Source organism: Vombatus ursinus, unplaced genomic scaffold (assembly GCF_900497805.2).
Source record: "Vombatus ursinus unplaced genomic scaffold, bare-nosed wombat genome assembly UNPS02009975.1, whole genome shotgun sequence".
Lineage (NCBI taxonomy): Eukaryota > Metazoa > Chordata > Mammalia > Diprotodontia > Vombatidae > Vombatus > Vombatus ursinus.
Genome location: NW_020949753.1, coordinates 4,284,645 through 4,304,476, shown reverse-complemented (window position 1 = coordinate 4,304,476; position 19,832 = coordinate 4,284,645). Strand labels below are relative to the sequence as shown.

Below are 19,832 nucleotides of genomic sequence, written 5' to 3'. Positions count from 1 at the left end.
AAATGGTAAGCATCTACCTAAAACCATCAACAAACATTATTTGTAATGGGCATAAACTAGAAGCCTTCCCAATAAGATCAGGAGTGAAACAAGGATGTCCATTATTACCAATCAGTTACTCACCCTTTCTTTTTTGCGTCAACTGAAGCACAATAAATTCTACTCCAACCTTTCATTTTAACTGTGTGTATCTCTCGTTCTTAGATGTGTTTCTTGTAAACAGCATATTATGGATTCTCATTTTTGATCAATTTCAGTCGCATTTAATCCAATCACATTTAATCCAACTCATTTTATGGGTGAGTTCATTCCACTCACATTCAAAGTTATAATTACTATTTGTGAATTTTCCTCCATCTATTGTCCTTCTTGGCCTCTTTTTACCCCTATCTTGTTACCTTATCTCTTCCCCTTACCCTCTCATTCCATATTCTACCCACTTTCTCTTTCCACCTACCCTCATAAATCTTAATCTACCACCCTTCTAAAAGTCCCTCCCCAACCCTGTCCCCCAGTTTCTTTCACCTGTCTACAAGTCCATAAGGCTTCTACATATCTCCAGATATACACGTTATTTCCTCTTCAACCCAGATACTATGAGAGTAAAGTTTCAACATTGCTAGCCCTCAGCCCCCCACCTGCTTCCTCTGTATCAGTTCTTCCTCTTGTGCCTAATTTTTATGAGATAATTGCTCCTTTTTACCTTTTCCTACCCAATTTTGTTTTTCAGAATTACCCCATCATATACCTCAGTCCCAACCTTTCTTTCAAACTACCCTAGTAGTTGATGATAGTTTTAAGAATACTGATTATATGTGTGTGTGTGTGTGTGTGTATTTGTGATGGAATACAATGTTCTCTTGGTTCTGCTCATTTTGCTCTTCATTATTTTGTGTAAGTCTTTCTGTGTTTTTCTAAGATCATTGCTCATCGTTTCTTATAGCACAGCAATATTCCATCAAAAACACACACACACACACACACACACACACACGCACATCCACAGTATTTAAATTGTTTTTTTCTTGTTGCTTGCAATATATTCTCCTTAAACTGGGAGTTTTGAAACTTGGCTATGACATTCCTGTAAGTTTTCTTCCTGGTATCTCTTTTAGGTGATGAACAGTAGATTTTTTTTCTATTTCTACTTTACCCTCTTGTTCTAGAACTTCAGGGCAATTTTCCTTAATTTGTTGTAATATTATATCCAAATTTTTTTTTTTGATCATAACTTTAAGGTAATCCAACAATGCTTATATTGCCTCTCCTTGATCTGTTCTCCAGATGAGTTGTTTTTCTAATGACATGTTTCAGAGTCTCTTCTATTTTTTCTAGTTTTATTATTTCTTGGTGTCTTATAACATCATTTGATTCCTTTTGCACAATTCTAGTTTTCAAGGAATTGTTTTCTTCCTTAAGATTTTGGACCTCTTTTTCCAATTGGTTAACTTTTGTGGGGACAAAAATACCCTGAATGACAAAAAGAGAAACTGAGGAAGAGTTCTGAGCCAGTAGCACTTATTAAAGGGACCTTGTCCCCTCAAATGAAGTGAATCCCAGACCTTCCTCATGTTCTGAGATGCTTCCTCCTTCCAGCACCTTATTTTTGTAAGGTTTAATACCAGATTTAATATTTGAACATTCTAGAGAGGCTACACAAAATACAGAATCCCATTGGTTGATAGACTTTGCTTTGCAGGCCAAAATTGATGCATCAGCTAGAAATGGTATGTCACCAAGGAGTCAAAAGTTGGATGAAGGAGGAAATATCTCCGCTGACTAGTTGGTCATAAGATGGATAAGCTCCTTCTTGTGTTGGGCAAGAGGAGATGGTACAAATCATGCATATTTTCCAGAAACAAATTGGAGGGACTTTCTGTATCATGCCACTTATACTTGGTTTGGTCATGGAATTTGAGCAAAATAGGATGGAGATATGCATATCAGCATTCTTGCAGTTTTGCAGGTAAGCTTCATAACTGGTAGACAAGTAGTGAACATTACATTAAAGTTTGAGGCCTATTATGGGGACTCTTCTATACAAACCTATATTCCTATGTGTTTTATATAAAATATGGCTTAATACATTGTTTATTCTTATACCTATAATTAGATGACTGATTAAATATCACTAGATGAGTATAGCAAAATAATTGCTGTCAATCATTACCCCTTATGGAATTATACTGAACTAATCCTTATTAATTAATTAATTATTAAATTTTGAGTAGTGGTTCAAAATGAACCATCTCTCACACTTCCTTTTCATAATTTTCTTGAATTGCTTTAATTTTTTTCCTAATGTTTCCTCGATCTTTCGTATTTGATTTTTTAATTCCTAGGGTTACACAGCTATTAAATGTCTAAATCAAGATTTGAATTTAAGTCTTCCTGACTCCAGGTCTAGGGCTATCCACTGTGCAATTTACCTGATGTTTTCTTCATTCATTTTCTTCATTTTCAAAGAGGACCAATAACATCACAGGATGATGTCTTAATTCACTCGTGAATTGGATTTAAGTGAGGCAGAGTTGCACAAAATTGCTAGCCTCACTCTCTCTTCCAAAATCATTGAAGTCCAGTGGCAGGAGAAAAGTCTAAGAATGTAATGGATGACCTTGGCATTTTCAATGTCCGACCAAGCTCTAAGCACTCTACTGCACCAGCTTCAGCTACCTTCATGGCTGTTGGAACAAATCATTCTCATTTGCCCATTCTGCTGGGGAAAGTCTTTACATGCTTGGGGTAGACGCCCCCTAACTCACTAACAGGTTTGAGGCATATCAGTTGCCCTCATCCTGCATTAGCCTGTCTGCTAAGATGGTTTTACTGGGACATTGGAGCCACAGGTGACAGTTGAACACCAGGTGGACCCCAAAGATGGATGAGAAGGCCTGAAAAGGGCTCAGCAAGTCCTCACGTCAAAGGTGCTAATCTTCCTTGAATATCCCATATACCTCATAGGTAGCCAAAATAGAGAAGCAAAAAAGCACAGCAACTTAGAGTTTGATAAACCCCAAATCTAGCTATTGGGATAAGAATTCAATTTTGACAAAATAGTATTTGGAAAACTGGAGAGCAATCTTGTAGAAACTGGTATGGATAAAACCTCACAGTATATACCAGGGTAAGCACCACATGGGTATGTGACTTAGACAAAAAGGGTAAAATCATAAACAAATTTAAAAAATAATGAAGAAAATAACTTTCAGGTCTATAAAGAGGGTTCAAACACAGGATGGAGATAGGAAAGATAAAGTGGGAAATTTTGATTACATAAAAATAAATGTTTTTGTATGAACAAACCAACTCTGTTAAAATCAGAAAGGAAGCAGGTAATTTTTTCTGATAAAAGACTCCTTTCCAAGTTGTATAGAAAACTGATTCAAATACTTACAAGAGCATTCTTCTAATTGATAAATTAAAAAAAAAGGATGTGAAAGGGGAAATCCAAGCTATCAAAAGCTATATGGAAAAAAGTTCTAAATCATTAATAATTAGAGAAATGCAAAGTGAAGCAACTTTGAGGTCTGTACTTCTAAAAACCATTAACTCCTACTCAAAGGTATTATTCCATTCATCTTAGAGCTGAGCTGCCCTGACTATAAAGTGCAAACTCACCTAACCCAACCATATCTAACCAGTCTCCTTTCCTGCTTTAGGTAAGTCTCCTCTTGACTTCCTGCCATTTCCCCTGCCTCCTCTACCCGGAAAGTCACCCCCTCCCTTTTACACATCTACTTTTGTTCTGAGAACAGTAACCGAATCAATACTACAATTGCTTCTGAAAAGGGCATGACAATAGACTTCATTATTGCTCTCGATATAATGACTCCTTAGAGCAACCTATGTGCTTTCCCTTCCTACTAAAATAAAAGCTACTTGAGGGCAGGAATTGTCTCACTTCTGTATTTGCAGTCCCAATGCTTAAAACAGTGCTTCACACATGGTAAGCCCTTAATAAATGTTTTTAAATTAATTCTTGTTCCCATTTTAGCTAAAAGAATCAAGTTGGGACATGAAAATTAAAAAAAAAAACCATAATTTAGAAGAAAACTTGACAGTAACAAATCCACATAGCTCTCTCCAATGTGTTTTTGATAGCTGCAATAGGCAAAATGATCTAGCTGAAGAAATAAAAATTCACCTGAGCAACATGGAAATAGAGACCTCATTTTGTGTTACACTCCTGATGAGAATTAGAATGCTCTAAATATGTATAACTGATGAATCACCGATGACAAGTGATGAAATAATACCACTATGAAGATAGAAAACACCCACTTAGGTTTGCAATAATCCTATATAGAAGGGTCCAGTTTGTGTTACATTGCTCTAAATATCTGGCATGCTTGATATTTATATAAAGGAATCAAATAGGAGTCAAAGTATTGTTGTTCAGTCATGTCTTACTCCTCCTGACCCCATTTGGGATTTTCTTGGCAAAGATACTGGATACTTGCCATTTCCTTCACCAGCTCATTTTACAGATGAGGAAACTCAGGCAAATAGGGTGAAGTGACTTGTCAGTAAGTGTCTGAGGTTTGATTTGAACTCATGAAGATGAAACTTCCTGGGGGCAGGTAGGTGGCACAGTGGATAGAGCACCAGCCCTGAAGTCAGGAGGACCTGAGTTCAAATCCGGCCTCAGACCAAACACTTGACACTTACTAGCTGTGTGACCCTGGGCAAGTCACTTAACCCCAATTGCCTAAAACAAAAACAAAAACAAACAAACAAAAAAACCAAGATGAGTCTTCTGATTCCAAGCCCAGTAATCTGTCCTCTCTGCCACCTAGCTGCCCTTGAGTTCAAAGTAGGAACTTAGAAATCTAAGTGTAACACTGACTGCTGTGGCTTCCCATTGTCTATAGGTCAGATATGTCACATTTTCATCCCTCCTCCCAAGGTTCTTCAGTACCTTTAAGGGGATTTGGAAGCAACTGGGATCTCTGTCCATGTAGGCCCAACACTTTGGTGTGCTAGGCATGTTACATTGCGTTTTCCAAAATTTCTAATGATTTCTTAATTACCATATCCAATGACTTTTTTTCTCAATCTTCATCCTCTAGTTCAAGTCCTTAGCACTTGAATTATTGCAGTAACTTCCTAATTGGTCTCCCTGACTTAAATCTCTTCCTTCTCTAATCCAGTCATATTCTTAAAGCACAAGCCTGACGCTGTTACTCTCCTAGGTCCAGGGGTTCCCTAGCATAAAATGCAAACTTCTCTGGAATTAAAAACCTTTCATAGCCTGGGTCTGATCTAGCTTCTCAGGCTTTTTATATATGACTCTTGTTCATGAAATCTACCATCTAGCTAGATGGACTTTTTTTTGCTGTTTTTTCACATATGACATTCTATCTTCCATATGGTTCCAGAGAAGAAAGTGAGGCTGGTGATTTTGCACAGCCCTCCCTCTCTTAAATCCGATTCACTTACAAATCATGGCAACAACTCCCTGATATCGTGGTCCTCTTTGAGAACGAAGGAGGAACAACAATTTGTGCTATCGCCATGCCTGGAAGGCATTCCAGCCTCACCTTTGCCTGTGGCTCCTTACTTTCCTTCAAAGTCGAGCTCAAAAACCACCTCCTACGTGAGGGAAATGTCTTCTGATCTTTCCAGCTGCTCGTGTTCCCCCAGTTTCTTTGTATTTATTTTGTCTATACTGTGTTAAGCACTGGAAATACAAATACGAGTGAAAAGAAACAGTCCAGCTCTTCAGGAGCTAGTAAAGGAGGAAGGGAGGAAGAATGAGAGAGACTCCAGAGGAGTGTATCGTCATGGGAAATGACATTGGCCTGGACAACCCCCTTAAATCGAGATTCTGGGAAGATCTTCCAATCAGAGGGGAAGAGGATGCTTCCGAGGTGTGAGTTTCAGGGCTGAGATGACCTTCCGGGATGAGGAGGGGATGGACACTCCCTTCACCTGCTCTCAAAGTCTTCCTCAAACCATAAGCTTAGCTGGAAGGAGAGAGTGAATTTCTGCCTTGGGAGCATTTTGTGAGTACGATTATTTCCAGCTCAGCAGCAAACACCGGTGCACGTTCCGCAGTCGAGAGCCAGCCCCTCCATTCCATGTTCTCAAGAACGTCCAGAAACAAGCTTGCTTTGCAAACATCCTCATGGGTTATCCACCGGTGCTCCCAGGATAGGACTGTCATATGCCAGACCCTCAGTAAACTCAAGCTCACACCCCAAATGAGTGATAAGGCTGAGATTGGAACACAAATATCCTGCCCGACCCTTCCAGTCCCTTACTTTCCACGAGCCCACACTAACCATTTGGTGCTGACTACGGTCAACGAAGGAAGGGCGAAGGTTGCTGTCCCCATGGGGCATTTCTTTTCTGGTCACTGGATGGCAGACGGTTTGAAAGCCTCTAAAATTCCTAGCAATCAGGAAACTTTCCCCGCCTTGGGGGGGGCGGAGCTGGGGGTGCCAAACCTCCTCAATCTACTACTCTACAACAATTCCCAGGGTGGTGCGGAGCACGTTGGCAGCGACTTGTGAGACAGGGGCAGGATGCACTTCTGCTGGGGCGACAACTCCTTCGGGCAGCTGGGCGTCAAGGCAGCGCGGAGGGGCAAGGCTGGGCAGGTGAGATGCCAGCCGGGAGCCAGCCTAGGCAGCAGGGATTTACTGCAGGCTGCTTGCGGGGAGCGCCACTCGCTGCTGCTGCTGTCCGACGGCACCGTCTGGTCCTGCGGGAGCAACGACTGTGGGCAGCTGGGCAGGAAGAACACTCGGAACTGTGAGTGGCCAGGTAAGAAGGGCCAGGAGCCGGGGCTGGCAAAAGCTTTGGGGTGGCAGGACCCGGGCTTGGGCAAAGTTTGGGGAGCCTTAGGGACATCTAGGGTGACAGAAGTTTTGATGGAAAGTTAACCATGTGTATGTGTACCCTATATCAGATTGCTTGCTGTCTTGGGGAGGGAGAAAAGGCTCCCCTTGGGAGCGGACGAAGGGAGGGAGAAAAATTTGGAACTCAAAATCTTTCAAAAAATAAATGTTGAAAATTGAATTAAAAAAGATTTAAAAAAAAATAAAGTTAATGACGATGAGCTTAAAGAAATACATTCAGGAGCAAACTGAATCCTCTCGGTCGCAAAAAGCGAGATTGGCGGAGGTGGGCTCCCCAGGCATCTCCATCCTGGCCACAGCTGCATCCTCTGTGAGCTCCTTTTTGCCGTCAGTGAGTACGGCTAGTTTCAGTTTCCCGAGGTCTCGTGAAATGAAACTGAGAAACAAAACGAGGCAACGAGCTCTTTCGTTTTCTTTTTTCTGATGTCATCATCTCTCTTCCCGAGTCAGCTCTTCGTATCTACAAAGAGGAACTCGATTATTGAAGGCAGAGTTCCAAAACACAGCACGTGCATCGAACGGTTTCCCCAGGCATGACTTTATGGGAGTGGGGCAGGAATTTATTTGTGAAAATTTTAAAAAATAGCCAGATGGGGGACCCAGTCAAATTGGATGCTTAAGTAAATTATGCTTTTATACCATTTAAGATCCAGACATTGTTAATGTAGTGGGGGGGAAAGACTGTGAAGCATAATATAGGTAGATTAGCGGGGCAAACTTTCTTTTTGGGAGGAGGGCACAAAAGGAAATCCCGCTTGCTCCAGAACCTTAATATTGTTTCCTCCTAAAGTGGGAGTCCCTGCCCATTCCCTTTTTTTTTTCAGGATGCACTTCCCACTCTTCTCTTTCCACTAAAGTAGTCCTCTTCATTATGGGGTGGAGCTAACCCTAAATTTTGGAGGTTACATTAATAAAGCCCAAGCTTTAGCAGGTCCTGCCAAAATGGAAAAGCATCCAGTATTAGCTAACAACCTGATAGATGGCAAACAGGTAATGATCTTTTGGCCCCAGCGGCTCTGGAAAGCTGTTCTCTCAAAAGATGCATTGTCATATGCATTGGTCAAAGAACGTACAATATCCTTGAAATTTGGAGTTATACACCACCGGTGCCAGCTCTCAAGTAGTGAGGTATATTCTAATATTTTATATAATATAGAAAATTAACCTTAACCTTCAAGTAACATGAACCAACACATGCTTTCTTTGCCATTTTAATGATCTTTGCTAGCACCATGTTAGGATGATAACATGGAATGGTTTAATAGCTCCCCGAGGTATTTTTTAATGGTATTATTCTGAGAGGTACAGCATTTCAAATCAATACCAAAATTCTCTTTTCTGTCCAGAAACTCTTGTTTTCTTTCATACACATGCACACACACACATAGGATTACATATGAGGATTGTATATGAATTTGTGAATCTCCATTTCATTGCTTTTTGAAAAAGCATATAATAATCTCCCATGATACTTTCAAAAGTGTCCTACTTGGCCGGGCTTCCTTCTGGACTTCTCTCTGCTCCCTTGAGTGCATTTAAAAAATGTTGCAGTGGTCATAAATGAAATGTACCTGTGGTTAAATTTAATAAATTTGTGATTCCCCCTCCCCCCACTCCCTAAAGCACCAATTCAGGCACTGAAAACTCAAGAAGTTGTTTTGGTCAGCTGTGGAAAAGAGCACTCCTTGGCCGTTTGCAAAACAGGAAGGGTCTTCTCGTGGGGATCTGGTTCTGAAGGGCAGTTGGGCATCAAAGAATTTAAGAAACAAAATTTTATACCCAAGTAAGTATTCTGATGTGACTTTGGGTGTATTGTAAGCCTATGTCTCCATTTTCTGTGTATATCATTATAGATGATTTGTGAGGGTAAATTAAATAATAGTCAATGTCTAATTGTGCATAAATTATCTGCTTCATTAATTTTCTAAGGCAAATTTTAACACTAGGAAGGAAAGGACCTCCTAGTTATTTACTCAAGGAATGTCAATTAATCTTAATTTTGAGTGGCAAGTGCAAAGTGAAGCATAGGATGTCTGTAACAACACAAAACCACTACTTCCTCATTGGGACCTCAGGCACACGCCCTCTCCTTCTTAAGGTGGCCCCCTAACTCGTGAATACATATACATGAACTGGGTTCAGCTCTGAGAAGTCAGGCTTCTAAATAGAAGGGTCAGGCTCTTTTTTTTTTCTTACTCTCTGACTCTTTAGGCCCCTAAATCAAAGCTCAGGGGAAAGTCACTGAAAGCCTAGGTTTAGTTTATACCCAGGGTCTTCCTAAAAAGGAATTGGAAAGTACTCAATAGGGGCAGGTAGGTGGCACAGTGGATAGGGCACGGGCCCTGAAGTCAGGAGGACCTGAGTTCAAATCCACCTCAGACCAAACACTTGACACTTACTAGCTGTGTGACCCTGGGCAAGTCATTTAACTCCAATTGCCTGAAATTTAAAAAAAAAAAAAGGTATTCAATATACACTAAAGATCAGGTAAAGGAGAGCTATTTATTTCTTCCACATACAAAAAATTCTTAAAACACAGAAGGCTCAAAAGCACATGATAGCAAAGATGAACAATTTGTAGCCACTATTATACTTTCCCAGGAAGTTGATCCCTAAAACATCAAAACATGAAACATTCTATGAGACTTGGCACTTGGAGAAACTGGACACAGAGGCTCCCAAGTGCCTCTGCTGAGGCTTTTCTGTCCTGAGATGCTAGAAAGATCCAGTGTTCTGACCCTCAAAGATCAGTGGCAAGTGGTAGGGGTGGGGGTGGGGAAGATAACCTGGGAAAGCAGAGGCTACTTACAGTATCCAGGGGAGGCTAGCCACAGTGGCATATGCCTTTAACCTCTGCTCCTTAGGAGACTGAGGTGAATGAGGCTGTTGTAAGTAGGGAGCTGCAGCTGGCCAAACTGGTCAGGATCAAGTGTCTGCACTAAGTCCGTTACCAATATGGTGATCCTTCAGGAGTTAGGTGTGGTGGGGTAGGATGCAAAGTATTAGACTGCCTCAGGAATGGCAAGCCAGCCCAGGTTAGAAATAGGTTGTTACAACTCCTGTGCTGATTCTTGGTGAGCTTGGGCTGTAAGTGGTTGCGTGTCCAGCCTGGGAAAGCTAAGGTATCCCTGTGTCAAAAAAAAAAAATAATCCCCAAAACTTAAAAACCCTCAGAACAGAACCAATCCACACCCTCCCTAAACCTTGGTTTTTCTTATTCAACTCCCACAATGCTCTAGAGAAAATCAAAGAATACAGTATACCGAAAGCCAAAGGAGCAAGGCCTATAGCCAAGAACACCTTACAGAGGGGGAGAAAGGGACATTAGACATTTCTGATGAAAAGACAAGAGTTGAGTAGGAACTTTGAAATACAAGCGCAAGAGAAACCTAAAAAGGTAAATTTATTTGAGCCATTGGAAAGGGGTTGTGTAATGATGTTGTGCTAACATTTTAATAGGCAAGAAAAGACATGTCTCTTCAAAACCTTACTATCTTTAAAGGCTATTGGAGTTAAATAAGAAAAACCAAGGCTTTGGAAAGGTGTGGATTGGTTCTGTTCTGAGGGTTTGAAGAAGGAAAAGAGAAAAGAGGGCAAAAGGAAGATTAGACTAATGTAGAAAGAGGAAGAAGGGGTGGAACTTTCTATTTCCCATTAATTGAAGAGTTTGAGAAGACTATATAAATATAGATGAAAGGATAGGTGAAATTGGCATCAGATTAACCTCATTTTTATCCAAAATGAACAAACATACACAAAGAGTTTGGTGCAGGGCTGTATCAGACTCTACAGGGAAACATGCAGGAATTAGGTGGGAGGGTAGGGTTAAGATGATATTGGGGACTGTGAGAAAAAAATAAAATACTATTTAAAAGGTGGGGGCGGGGAGATGATATTGGGGAAGTTATACACACAAGCAGAACAAACTTCCTGATCCTGAAGGGAGGTATTAAAAGATATGGAAGATGAGGGTGGGGGTTTGGGGGGAGGCAGTCAAGAAATAAAAATCCAAGATAGTGTTTTAGATTGTATTTTAGAAAATTGGAGAATGGCCAAACAAATTATGGTATGTGAATGTAATGGAATGTTTTTGCACCATCATAAAAGATGAAATTATTTCAGAGAATCCTGGGTTGAATAAACTGACAGTAAAGTAAGCAGAACCAGAACAATTTATACAAGGACAACAATACTGTAAAGAAAATCAACTTTTAAAAACATAAGAACTCTGATCAATGCAGTAACCAACCTTGAGTCTAGAGGACTTATGATTAATCATATCAGCCATGACAGAAAAGTAATGGACTCAGCACACAGAAAAATACAATCATTTTTGGATATTGTTACTGTGTGGATTCATTTTGCAGTGAGCTGCATTAATGAACTGTTTAAATATTTTTCCCATCATTTTTTGTTAAAGGGAAATTCTGGATCTTTCCAGTGTCAAAATAATACAAGTTTCTTGTGGACTTTATCATTCCATAGCATTGGCACAAGGTAAAAGCTTTGTTTTCATGGTAATTAATTTGTAATAAACACTTGCTTTTTTTAAAAATTTGCTTGATAATTGACACATTTTACTGTGTTGATATTTATTTTTAGTGAATTAAGAAGGTTGTGACTCTCTAACTTTAAAAGGTCTATTCCATTTTTATTTTTATTTAACTCATTAATTTTTTATTTATTATTTTATTTTTAAAGTATGAAATAAAATTAGCATTTTTATAACATAGTGGAATTAAAAAAAAGATGATTGTACATGAAACTTATGTACAACTTGCTATTCCTTTTAAGTACATAACAAAATTATCATGTAAACGTCTTTTTTTCCCTTTTTTTCCTTTTCCACCTCTTTCCCTCTCCCCAGGCTACCACTAAACACAAATGTATTTTTTTCCTAGTGTGTATAGTTAAATATTCATTTTCCCCCTTTCCTATAGTAACATAACTTCATCACAGTTTTGTTTCCTAAAAGAAATCTGCTAATGGTTGAACCTTAACTAGTATGTCTCCCCTGCAAGTTGGTTATATCTGCCAGTCCTATGAGATGTCTTTTAGCATTGGTTCAGGAGCTTAGTCTGAACTTAAACACACTGGGGAAAAGCAGCCACTTTGTAGGTCATTGAACTGACAGTTTTAATGCAACAGTCAATGAGCATTTATTAAGCACCTACTGTATACCAAGAGCTGTGCTAGTCATTAGAGATACAAAAACATAAATGAAATAGTTACCTCAAGGAGCTTATATTCAATAGAGGGAGAATATTCTGTAGGGAGGACAACACAGAGAACATATGGAAACTGCAGGGGGGTAGTGTTATCTAGATTCCAGAATGCTTTAGAAGGGAAAATATGCTTACATTTGCTTGTATTTTTTGAGTTTTTGTAGAACCCTAGTTGTTTTTTTATTGTTTTTATAAGACTCGAAGTGATCAACTCTGGCAGTTCTGTCCATCTTTGGCTCTTTAGGGTGACCTCTTTAGGGCCAGAGAGGGGTTTCTGATTCCCCATGCTGGGCTATCATGAGCTACTTCCTAATAACCTGAACAGATCTAGAATGATGGCACAGTATGACTGCACCATGAACCCCTCAAAGGAGGATTGCTGCATTTTGCATGCAATAAGTAGAACTGTTCAAATCAATAGCAGACTATGAGCTAAAGATTCTATCACTATATGTTAGGCATAACTAACCTTTTTGCATCTGGAAAATATTAGTAGTTCTCCAAGATATTATAAAGTGTTATAAATCAAATTTATGACTTATGAGTCATAAATTGTAGGAGTAGACTTATGAGTCTAACTTTTGGCATCCCAATGAAAAGTATCCATCCCAATGGAAAGATGTTGGTCTTGGAATCAGAGAGACCTGGAATCAAGTCCTGCCTGTGAGATACACACACACACACACACACACACACACACACACACACACACACACACTAAAAGAGTGTTATGGACTTTAAAGAATATCTAGTCCAATACTTACGAAGAAAGTCAAGTTGAGAGAGCTTAAGTGAGCCAAGGTTGCAAGGGTAGTAAGTGTCAGAGGTAGGATTTCAATCTAGGTCCTTAAATTCCAGATCCAATTGTACCTTGATACTTTTAACCATTTCATGCCACTTAGCCTCTTAATGTTCCAGGCTTTGAGAGCTCTGGGACTCAATAAATTACAAATGAGTTGCCAGTCTGCATCAAGTTGAGGAGTTTTCTATACTGCAAGTTCCCTATACTAATGAAATCCTATGTCAAAAAAAATCACATCATTAAGAGGAAAAAAATCCATCTCCTCAACTTCAGAGTGGAAAGATGACGGATATTTATGTCTTCTTGTTCTTTCACTCTACCTCCATTTAAGTTAATCCCCCAAGTTGATTTCTGCCATGTTCTTAAAAGTATATAGCATTGTGAGATGCTTCGTAGTCAATTTTAGTATTGCAATATAGCTGAAACCCAAAATTTTAAAATTTTATTTGTGTGTGTGTGTGTGTGTTTGCAGATGGCAAAGTATTTTCATGGGGAAAGAACCACTATGGTCAGCTAGGCCTGAAGGAAAATGTCTCCCTTCAAACCAGACCTCAATGGGTGAAATCGCTTAATGGTATTCCTATGGCTCAGGTTGCAGCAGGAGGGGATCACAGCTTTGCCCTCTCTCTCTCTGGTACTCCATATGGCTGGGGACGGAACAATGTGGGCCAGCTGGCCCTCAGTGGCAAGAATGCACCAGGTAATGAAATATTTTTGTCTTTCCAATAAGACATTGTCTTTTCAAGGTGAGAGGTCAGCCTTGTAAAGGATTCTTCAATAGAAAGGTCAATTATGAAAGAATCTTGGTGTGGGGATCTTTTTCAGGAGGTGATTGGTGGGTTCTTTCAATTTCTGTTCTCTGATTCTAAGATGTGGGGGTAGTTTTCCTTCGTAATTTCCTGAAATATTCTTTCTAGGCTCTTTTTTTTTATTATGCTTTTCAGGTAGTCCAATAATTCTTACATTATTTCTTTCAATCTATTTTCCAAGTCATTTTTTCTTTTCTTTTTTCATTCTTCTGACTTTGTTTTATTGCTTCTTGATATTTCATAGAGTCAAGCTTCCACTTGCCCAATTCTAATTTTTAAGGAATTATTTTCTTCAGAGAGTTTTTGTGCCTTTTTTTTTCCATTTGGCCAATTTTGCTTTTTAAGGAGTTCCTTTCTTCAGTGAATTCTTGTGCCTCTTTTACCATTAGGCCAATTTTCTTTTTTAAGGTGTTATTTTCTTCAGTATTTTTGTTTGTGTCTTGTTTACCAAGCTATTAATTCTCTTTTCATAATTTTCTTGCATCGCTCTTATTTCTTTTCCCAATTTTTTTCTTCCCTTTTATCTCTTTCTTTAACTCTTTCAGGAATTCTTTTTAGGCTTTTGTCCAATTATCTTTTTTCTTTAAAGCTTTGATTGTATATGTTTTCACATTATTGTCTTCTTTTGAGTTTGTGTCTTAGTCTTCTCTGTCATCATAGTAGATTTATATGGTCATTTTTTTTTTTGCTCATTTTCCAACCTATTTCTTGACTTTGAACTTTATGTTAAAGTTGCGCTCTACTCACTTGGGGATGGGGGTGAGGAGGCACCTCCTAAGCTTCAGGATTTTTCCTGCTACTGTTTTTAGAGCTAGTTTTGGGGATCTGCAAGGTTTTTTAATGTTTCCAAGGTGTTATTTGGAAAAAAAGGTGTTACTTAGATTCTGAGAAGAGGTGCATTCACTGCTCTCCTGGTCTGCACTCTGCTGTTTACCTAGGAATGGTCCTTGTCCCCTGCAGTCACAAGCACAAACATTCCTTTTGGCCCTGGAATTGCAACCAGAGCCCTTACTCCCTTGTGACTGACCACAAGTGCTCCTCTCTGCCCAGGAACTACTACCCAGAACTGCATATGGGCAATAGAGTTGCCAGTCAATGCCAGCTGTACCCAGGGCCAGCAAAGGGTCCTCTGTAATCTCTTTCTGATCCCCTCTTACTATCTCTGGGCTGACAGCTCCTGAAGCTGCTGCTGCAGCTGTGCAGCCACTTTAAAGGCCCACCATTGGTACTGCAATCATGTACGCTGTGGGCCAGCCCCCACCGCAGTGTCACAGACCTCTCCTATCAACCTCCTAAATTGTCCTAAGCTGGAAAAATGTCTCTCCTCAATTTTTGTTGGCTCCGCTGCTCTGGAATTTGAAGCATTATTTTCAAGGTGTTTGAAGGGGAGTGTTGGCTGGGTTGCTGCCTCTAATCTGCCATCTTGGTTCCACTTCCTTTTAAATGTTGATGATTTATGAATTTCACAAGTTCACTGAAGTCATTAATTGTTTTGATTAATTTTTTTAGTTGCTCGGAGGATGAGACATCTCTCCCTAAAATGAATTTGTGATATACTCTCCCACTAGAATCAAAGGGAAAGTAGGCTCAAAATTAGAGCACGTATGGCAGAGGGAGATAACTTATGGCTCCTAGAAATCCTCTTGCTCATGTAGTTTTTCTGCTTAGCTCCTTGTAGCACCCTGAATCTGCCTTTCTTCATCTTATCCAGTCTCTCCTTGGTTCTCAGTGAAGACACTCCTGTCAGCTGATCCAGCCTGGAGGATGCTGCTGGGTGTCAATGCAAAGATTAGAAATCCACAATACTCTTCAAAGCTCATAAAATTCTCTTCCCACCTGGGGGAGATGGGGAGGAAGAGACTTAGATCACTGTGGCCAAGGCACTGTCCTTGGCCCCAAGCAATTCCTTCTCAGAGAATCTTGGCTAGAAGCTTCTACCACTAAGCTTCTACATGTTAAAATCCCTAATTTTAATTAGTGTGTTATTTTTATAAAAGTTCTGCAAGACATTATCACTTCCTTCAGCTTATCTGAACATGTTTCCTGTGTAATATCACTTTAGTTCATCCAGTGACTTTCAACACCATCTAAATTGATGAAGTGCTTTTTGTATTGAGCCTAAGGCCTATGACTGATTATGCCTAGTGAACAATTGATATATGTTTGTGTCACTTGCTTTAAGTGGGATGGGAGCAATTGTCAAATCTGACCCTCATGGGCCCTTATACAGTTCTCTAAGGAATCTTTTGAAAACCTTAAAGAGTTTCCCAAGTAGTTAAAGTTAGAAACTTCCCCAGATGTGAATAGGGCATATTTGTTTGTTTTCCAATAGTACTCTAACCATATTGTGTAAACTTTGAGAAACATAGTGTGAAAGCTAGTTCTTGGTTGCTTTTAAGTCAGTAATAACTGAGTTTTGGATGGGTGTGAAGCCTGACTGTATCTAAGGCTTCAGGTGTCCTCATCAGAGATGCTAATGGACTAATTTTTTTCTTTCCTATGTTACCTCTTTTCTCCTGCTTGAATCTTATTAACCGAAATGAAACCTGAAGCTTTTTTTAAATGTATGATAGAAATTCTTTTTTCCTTCAATAGAGCAAATCCACAAACCTTGTTCCATTGATGAACTGAAGAGTCTTCATGTGACATACATCAGCTGTGGGGATGAACATACAGCTGTCCTCACCCAGGTAATAACAAACTTAAGCTTCTTAGAAATATAACAAAGTGTGTATATATGAGGGTGTGTGTGTGTGTGTGTGTGTGTGTGTCTGCATGTGTGTGTGTGACTGCATGTGTGTGCATGTATGTGTGTGTGTGTGTATGTGTGTGTACTGAATATTACTCTGTTTAAAAGGGAAGGAGAAGAAATATCTGGAGAATATCATTATTGTGGTTTGGAAGTCAAAAGATAAGTGTTCTATTCTCTGTTGAGCCACCAGGAGAATAACCTGTGTGACCAGAGATAAGTCACTTAACCTTTCTGGGCCTTAATCTCCTCAGCTATAACAAGGAAGTTAGATTAGATGATTTTCTATAAGGTTCCTTCCAGCTCTAAAACTCAGTGTTCTTATGTTAAAGTTAAAAGTGGGGGGCTTCAGTATACTCCTTTTAGACCTAGACAAATCTAACAAAAAGACAAACAACAAAGAAATTAAAGACTTAATCAGTTGAAAGAACTTAGAACTTTGGAAAATTAGAGATGATAGATTTCTGTTGACTACTAAATGGGAGTAGAAAAGAGTTTATATATTTTTAAGCTGGTTATTTTACCTTTACAAAAATTGAACATGTATTAAAGGATAAATACCTCACCCCAAAATGTGGAAAAGTAAAAATTTTAAATACATTATTTACTGAAAACAATGCAATAAAACTATGTTTAATAAAGGTTCATTTAAAAAAGAATTTAAAATTATTTATTTAGTGACTAACAATTACAAAAAACTGGTGAATCAAAGTACAAAATATAGAAACAGTAGAAAATTTCATCAAGGAAAATTATAATAAGGTAACATATGGGATTCAGTTAAAGTAATCCTTAGAGAAAAATGTATATCTTCAAATTCTTTTGCTTACAAAAAATAAAGAACAAATCAATGAATTGGGCACACAATTAAAAAAAAAAAAAAAAACAAATCAACTTTCCCAACAAAGCAACAAAGTAGAAATTCTAAAAAAACCAAAGAAGAGATTAATAAAATTAAAAGAAAAAGAATCCAATGAATTAATAAATAAAACTATAAGTTGGGGGATACTAATGAAATAGATAACCAATATGATTTTTTTTCAAAGAGAGGTGAAACAAATTATTCATATCAAAAAAGAAGAATTCACTACAATGGAAATAAAAATAAAGGCAATAATAGGAACTACTTTGCCCAATTATGTGTTAACAACAATTATAACTTAAAGGAAATGGATAAATTCTTACAAAAATATAAAATACCCAGATTAACAAAAGAAGAAATGATCACTTAAATAACACAAAACCTTGAAGTACTACATAAATACTAGCTATTATTACAATTGCAAAAATGAACTTATCAATCCATAAATGAACTCACAAAGAAAAAATTCAAGGAAATTTCAATATTGTAGAAACAGTTTACAAAATAGAAAAAGAAGAGATCTTTACAATCTCTTTCTGTGATACAAATTGCTAAGCCAGGTAGAGATGAAGCAGAGAGAGAAAACTGTGTACTGGTATCTTTAATAGATATTTAGACAAAAATTTTAAATAAAATATTAGCAAATAGGCTACAGCAACATATTAGAAAGATTATATACACTATCACCATGTGAAGTTTATACCAGGAATAGAAGACAAAAACATAATAAACTATATTCATAGCGTAAGTAAAAACCACATGGTTACATCAATAGATGTTGAAAAAGAGCTTTGACAAAAACCCCATACATATTACTGTTTTTTATTTTGTATTTTCCTAGAAATCATAGGAAGAAATGGACTTTTCCCTATCAATGTAAATAATATCCTTCTAAAACAAAAGCTGACATTATATGTAATTGTTAACAGTTAAAGGCTTTTCTAGTGAGCAAAGATGATCATTATCACCTTATGACTTAGCATAGCACTCAGAATGCTAGCTACAGCAATAAGACAAGAAAGAGAAATCAAGGGAATAAACTTAGGCAAAGAGGAAACACAAATATGACTTTTTGCAGATGATAAAATGATTTATATAGAAACCTCTGAAGTCTCAACTAGAAAATTCATTTAAATAATTAATGACTTCAGCAAAGTTGAAAAATACAAAACAAACTGACACAAATCATTAAGTACTCCTATATATTACCAACAAAATCCAGCAGAAGAAACAGAAAGAGAAAGTTACTTCAAAATAGGTGCAAAATGTTTAAAATACTTAAAAGTATATCTTCCAAGAGTTACCTAGGTATTTTATGAATTTAATTATAAAACACCCTTCGGAGAAATAAAGAAATAAAAAAATAAAGATAAATAACTGGAGAAGTAGCAATTACTTATGAATAGGCTGAGCCAATAGAATAAAAAAATACTAATTGAATTCATGCACTTATTTAGTGCTATTCTAATAAGACTGCCAAAAGATTACATTATAGAGCTAGAAAAAAATAATCACAGAATTCTTCTGGAGAAATAAAAGGTCAAGAATCTCAAGAAAAATAATGAACAAAAAAGTGGGAAGGAAGAGAGCTTAGCAGTACCATATCTTAAGTTATACTACAAATAAGTAATCATCAAACTTTTTTAGTACTGCTTAAAAGATAGAGACATCCATCAATGCAACAGATTAGTTACCCAGCATATGGAAACAAACAAACACAGTAGCTTCTTGTTCAATAAACCCAAGGACCCCAGCTACTGGGCTAAGGACTCATGATTTGGCAAAAGCTTCTGGGAAAATTGGAAAGTAGTTTGGCAGAAATTAGCACACCATATGCCATATATCGTATATTATACCACGTACTAAGATAAATTCAAAATGATTTAGAAGAGAAAGGAAATTACCATTCAAATCTGTGGATAGTGGTCATGTCCAAAGAAGGGTTAGAGAGAATCACCAAAAATAAAATGAACAATTTTAATTATATAAAATTTAAAAGATTTTGCACAAACAAAATCAATGCAGTTAAAATTAGAAGGGAAACAATGAACTAGGAGGGAAGTCTTTGCAGCAAATGTCTCGGATAAAGTTCTTATTTTCAAGATATGTAAGTAACTGAATCAAATTTATAAGAACAATCAACTTTCCTCAAAAGAAAAATTCTCAAATGATATGGACAGGTAATTCTCACAGAAAGAATTTCAAGTTATCAATAATCATAAAAAAAACCTCAAATCATTAATAATTGGGAAAATGCAAATTAAAATAACGCTGAGCTTCTATTTCATAGCCCACCAGATTGGCAACAGTGACAAATGTTGGAAAGGCTGGGAGAAAACAGGCACTCTGATGCACTGTTGGTGAAATTGTGAATTGGTCCATGTATTCTGGAAAGTGATTTGGAACTATGGTCCCCAAATCATTAAATTGTGCATATCCTCTGATCTGTGATACCACCACTAGGCCTATAGAGATCAACCTTCTGCTTCCTCTAAAGCCAAAGAGATCAAAGAAAGAGG

The 19,832-nt window shown here is 37.9% G+C and overlaps 1 protein-coding gene across 1 annotated transcript in view; it reads left to right on the top strand.

The window, feature by feature from the left end:
- Positions 1-5,566: 5,566 nt before the first annotated feature.
- HERC6 (HECT and RLD domain containing E3 ubiquitin protein ligase family member 6) overlaps positions 5,567-19,832 on the top strand; it is a 52,729-nt gene continuing 38,463 nt past the window's right edge. Inside the window, exons 1-6 of the mRNA XM_027853417.1 lie at positions 5,567-6,008; positions 6,486-6,771; positions 8,490-8,649; positions 11,287-11,363; positions 13,366-13,593; positions 16,298-16,392. Of these exons, the coding sequence (XP_027709218.1) occupies positions 6,531-6,771; positions 8,490-8,649; positions 11,287-11,363; positions 13,366-13,593; positions 16,298-16,392 (801 nt within the window). The 5' untranslated portion in view covers positions 5,567-6,008; positions 6,486-6,530. The remainder of the gene's footprint in view (positions 6,009-6,485; positions 6,772-8,489; positions 8,650-11,286; positions 11,364-13,365; positions 13,594-16,297; positions 16,393-19,832) is intronic.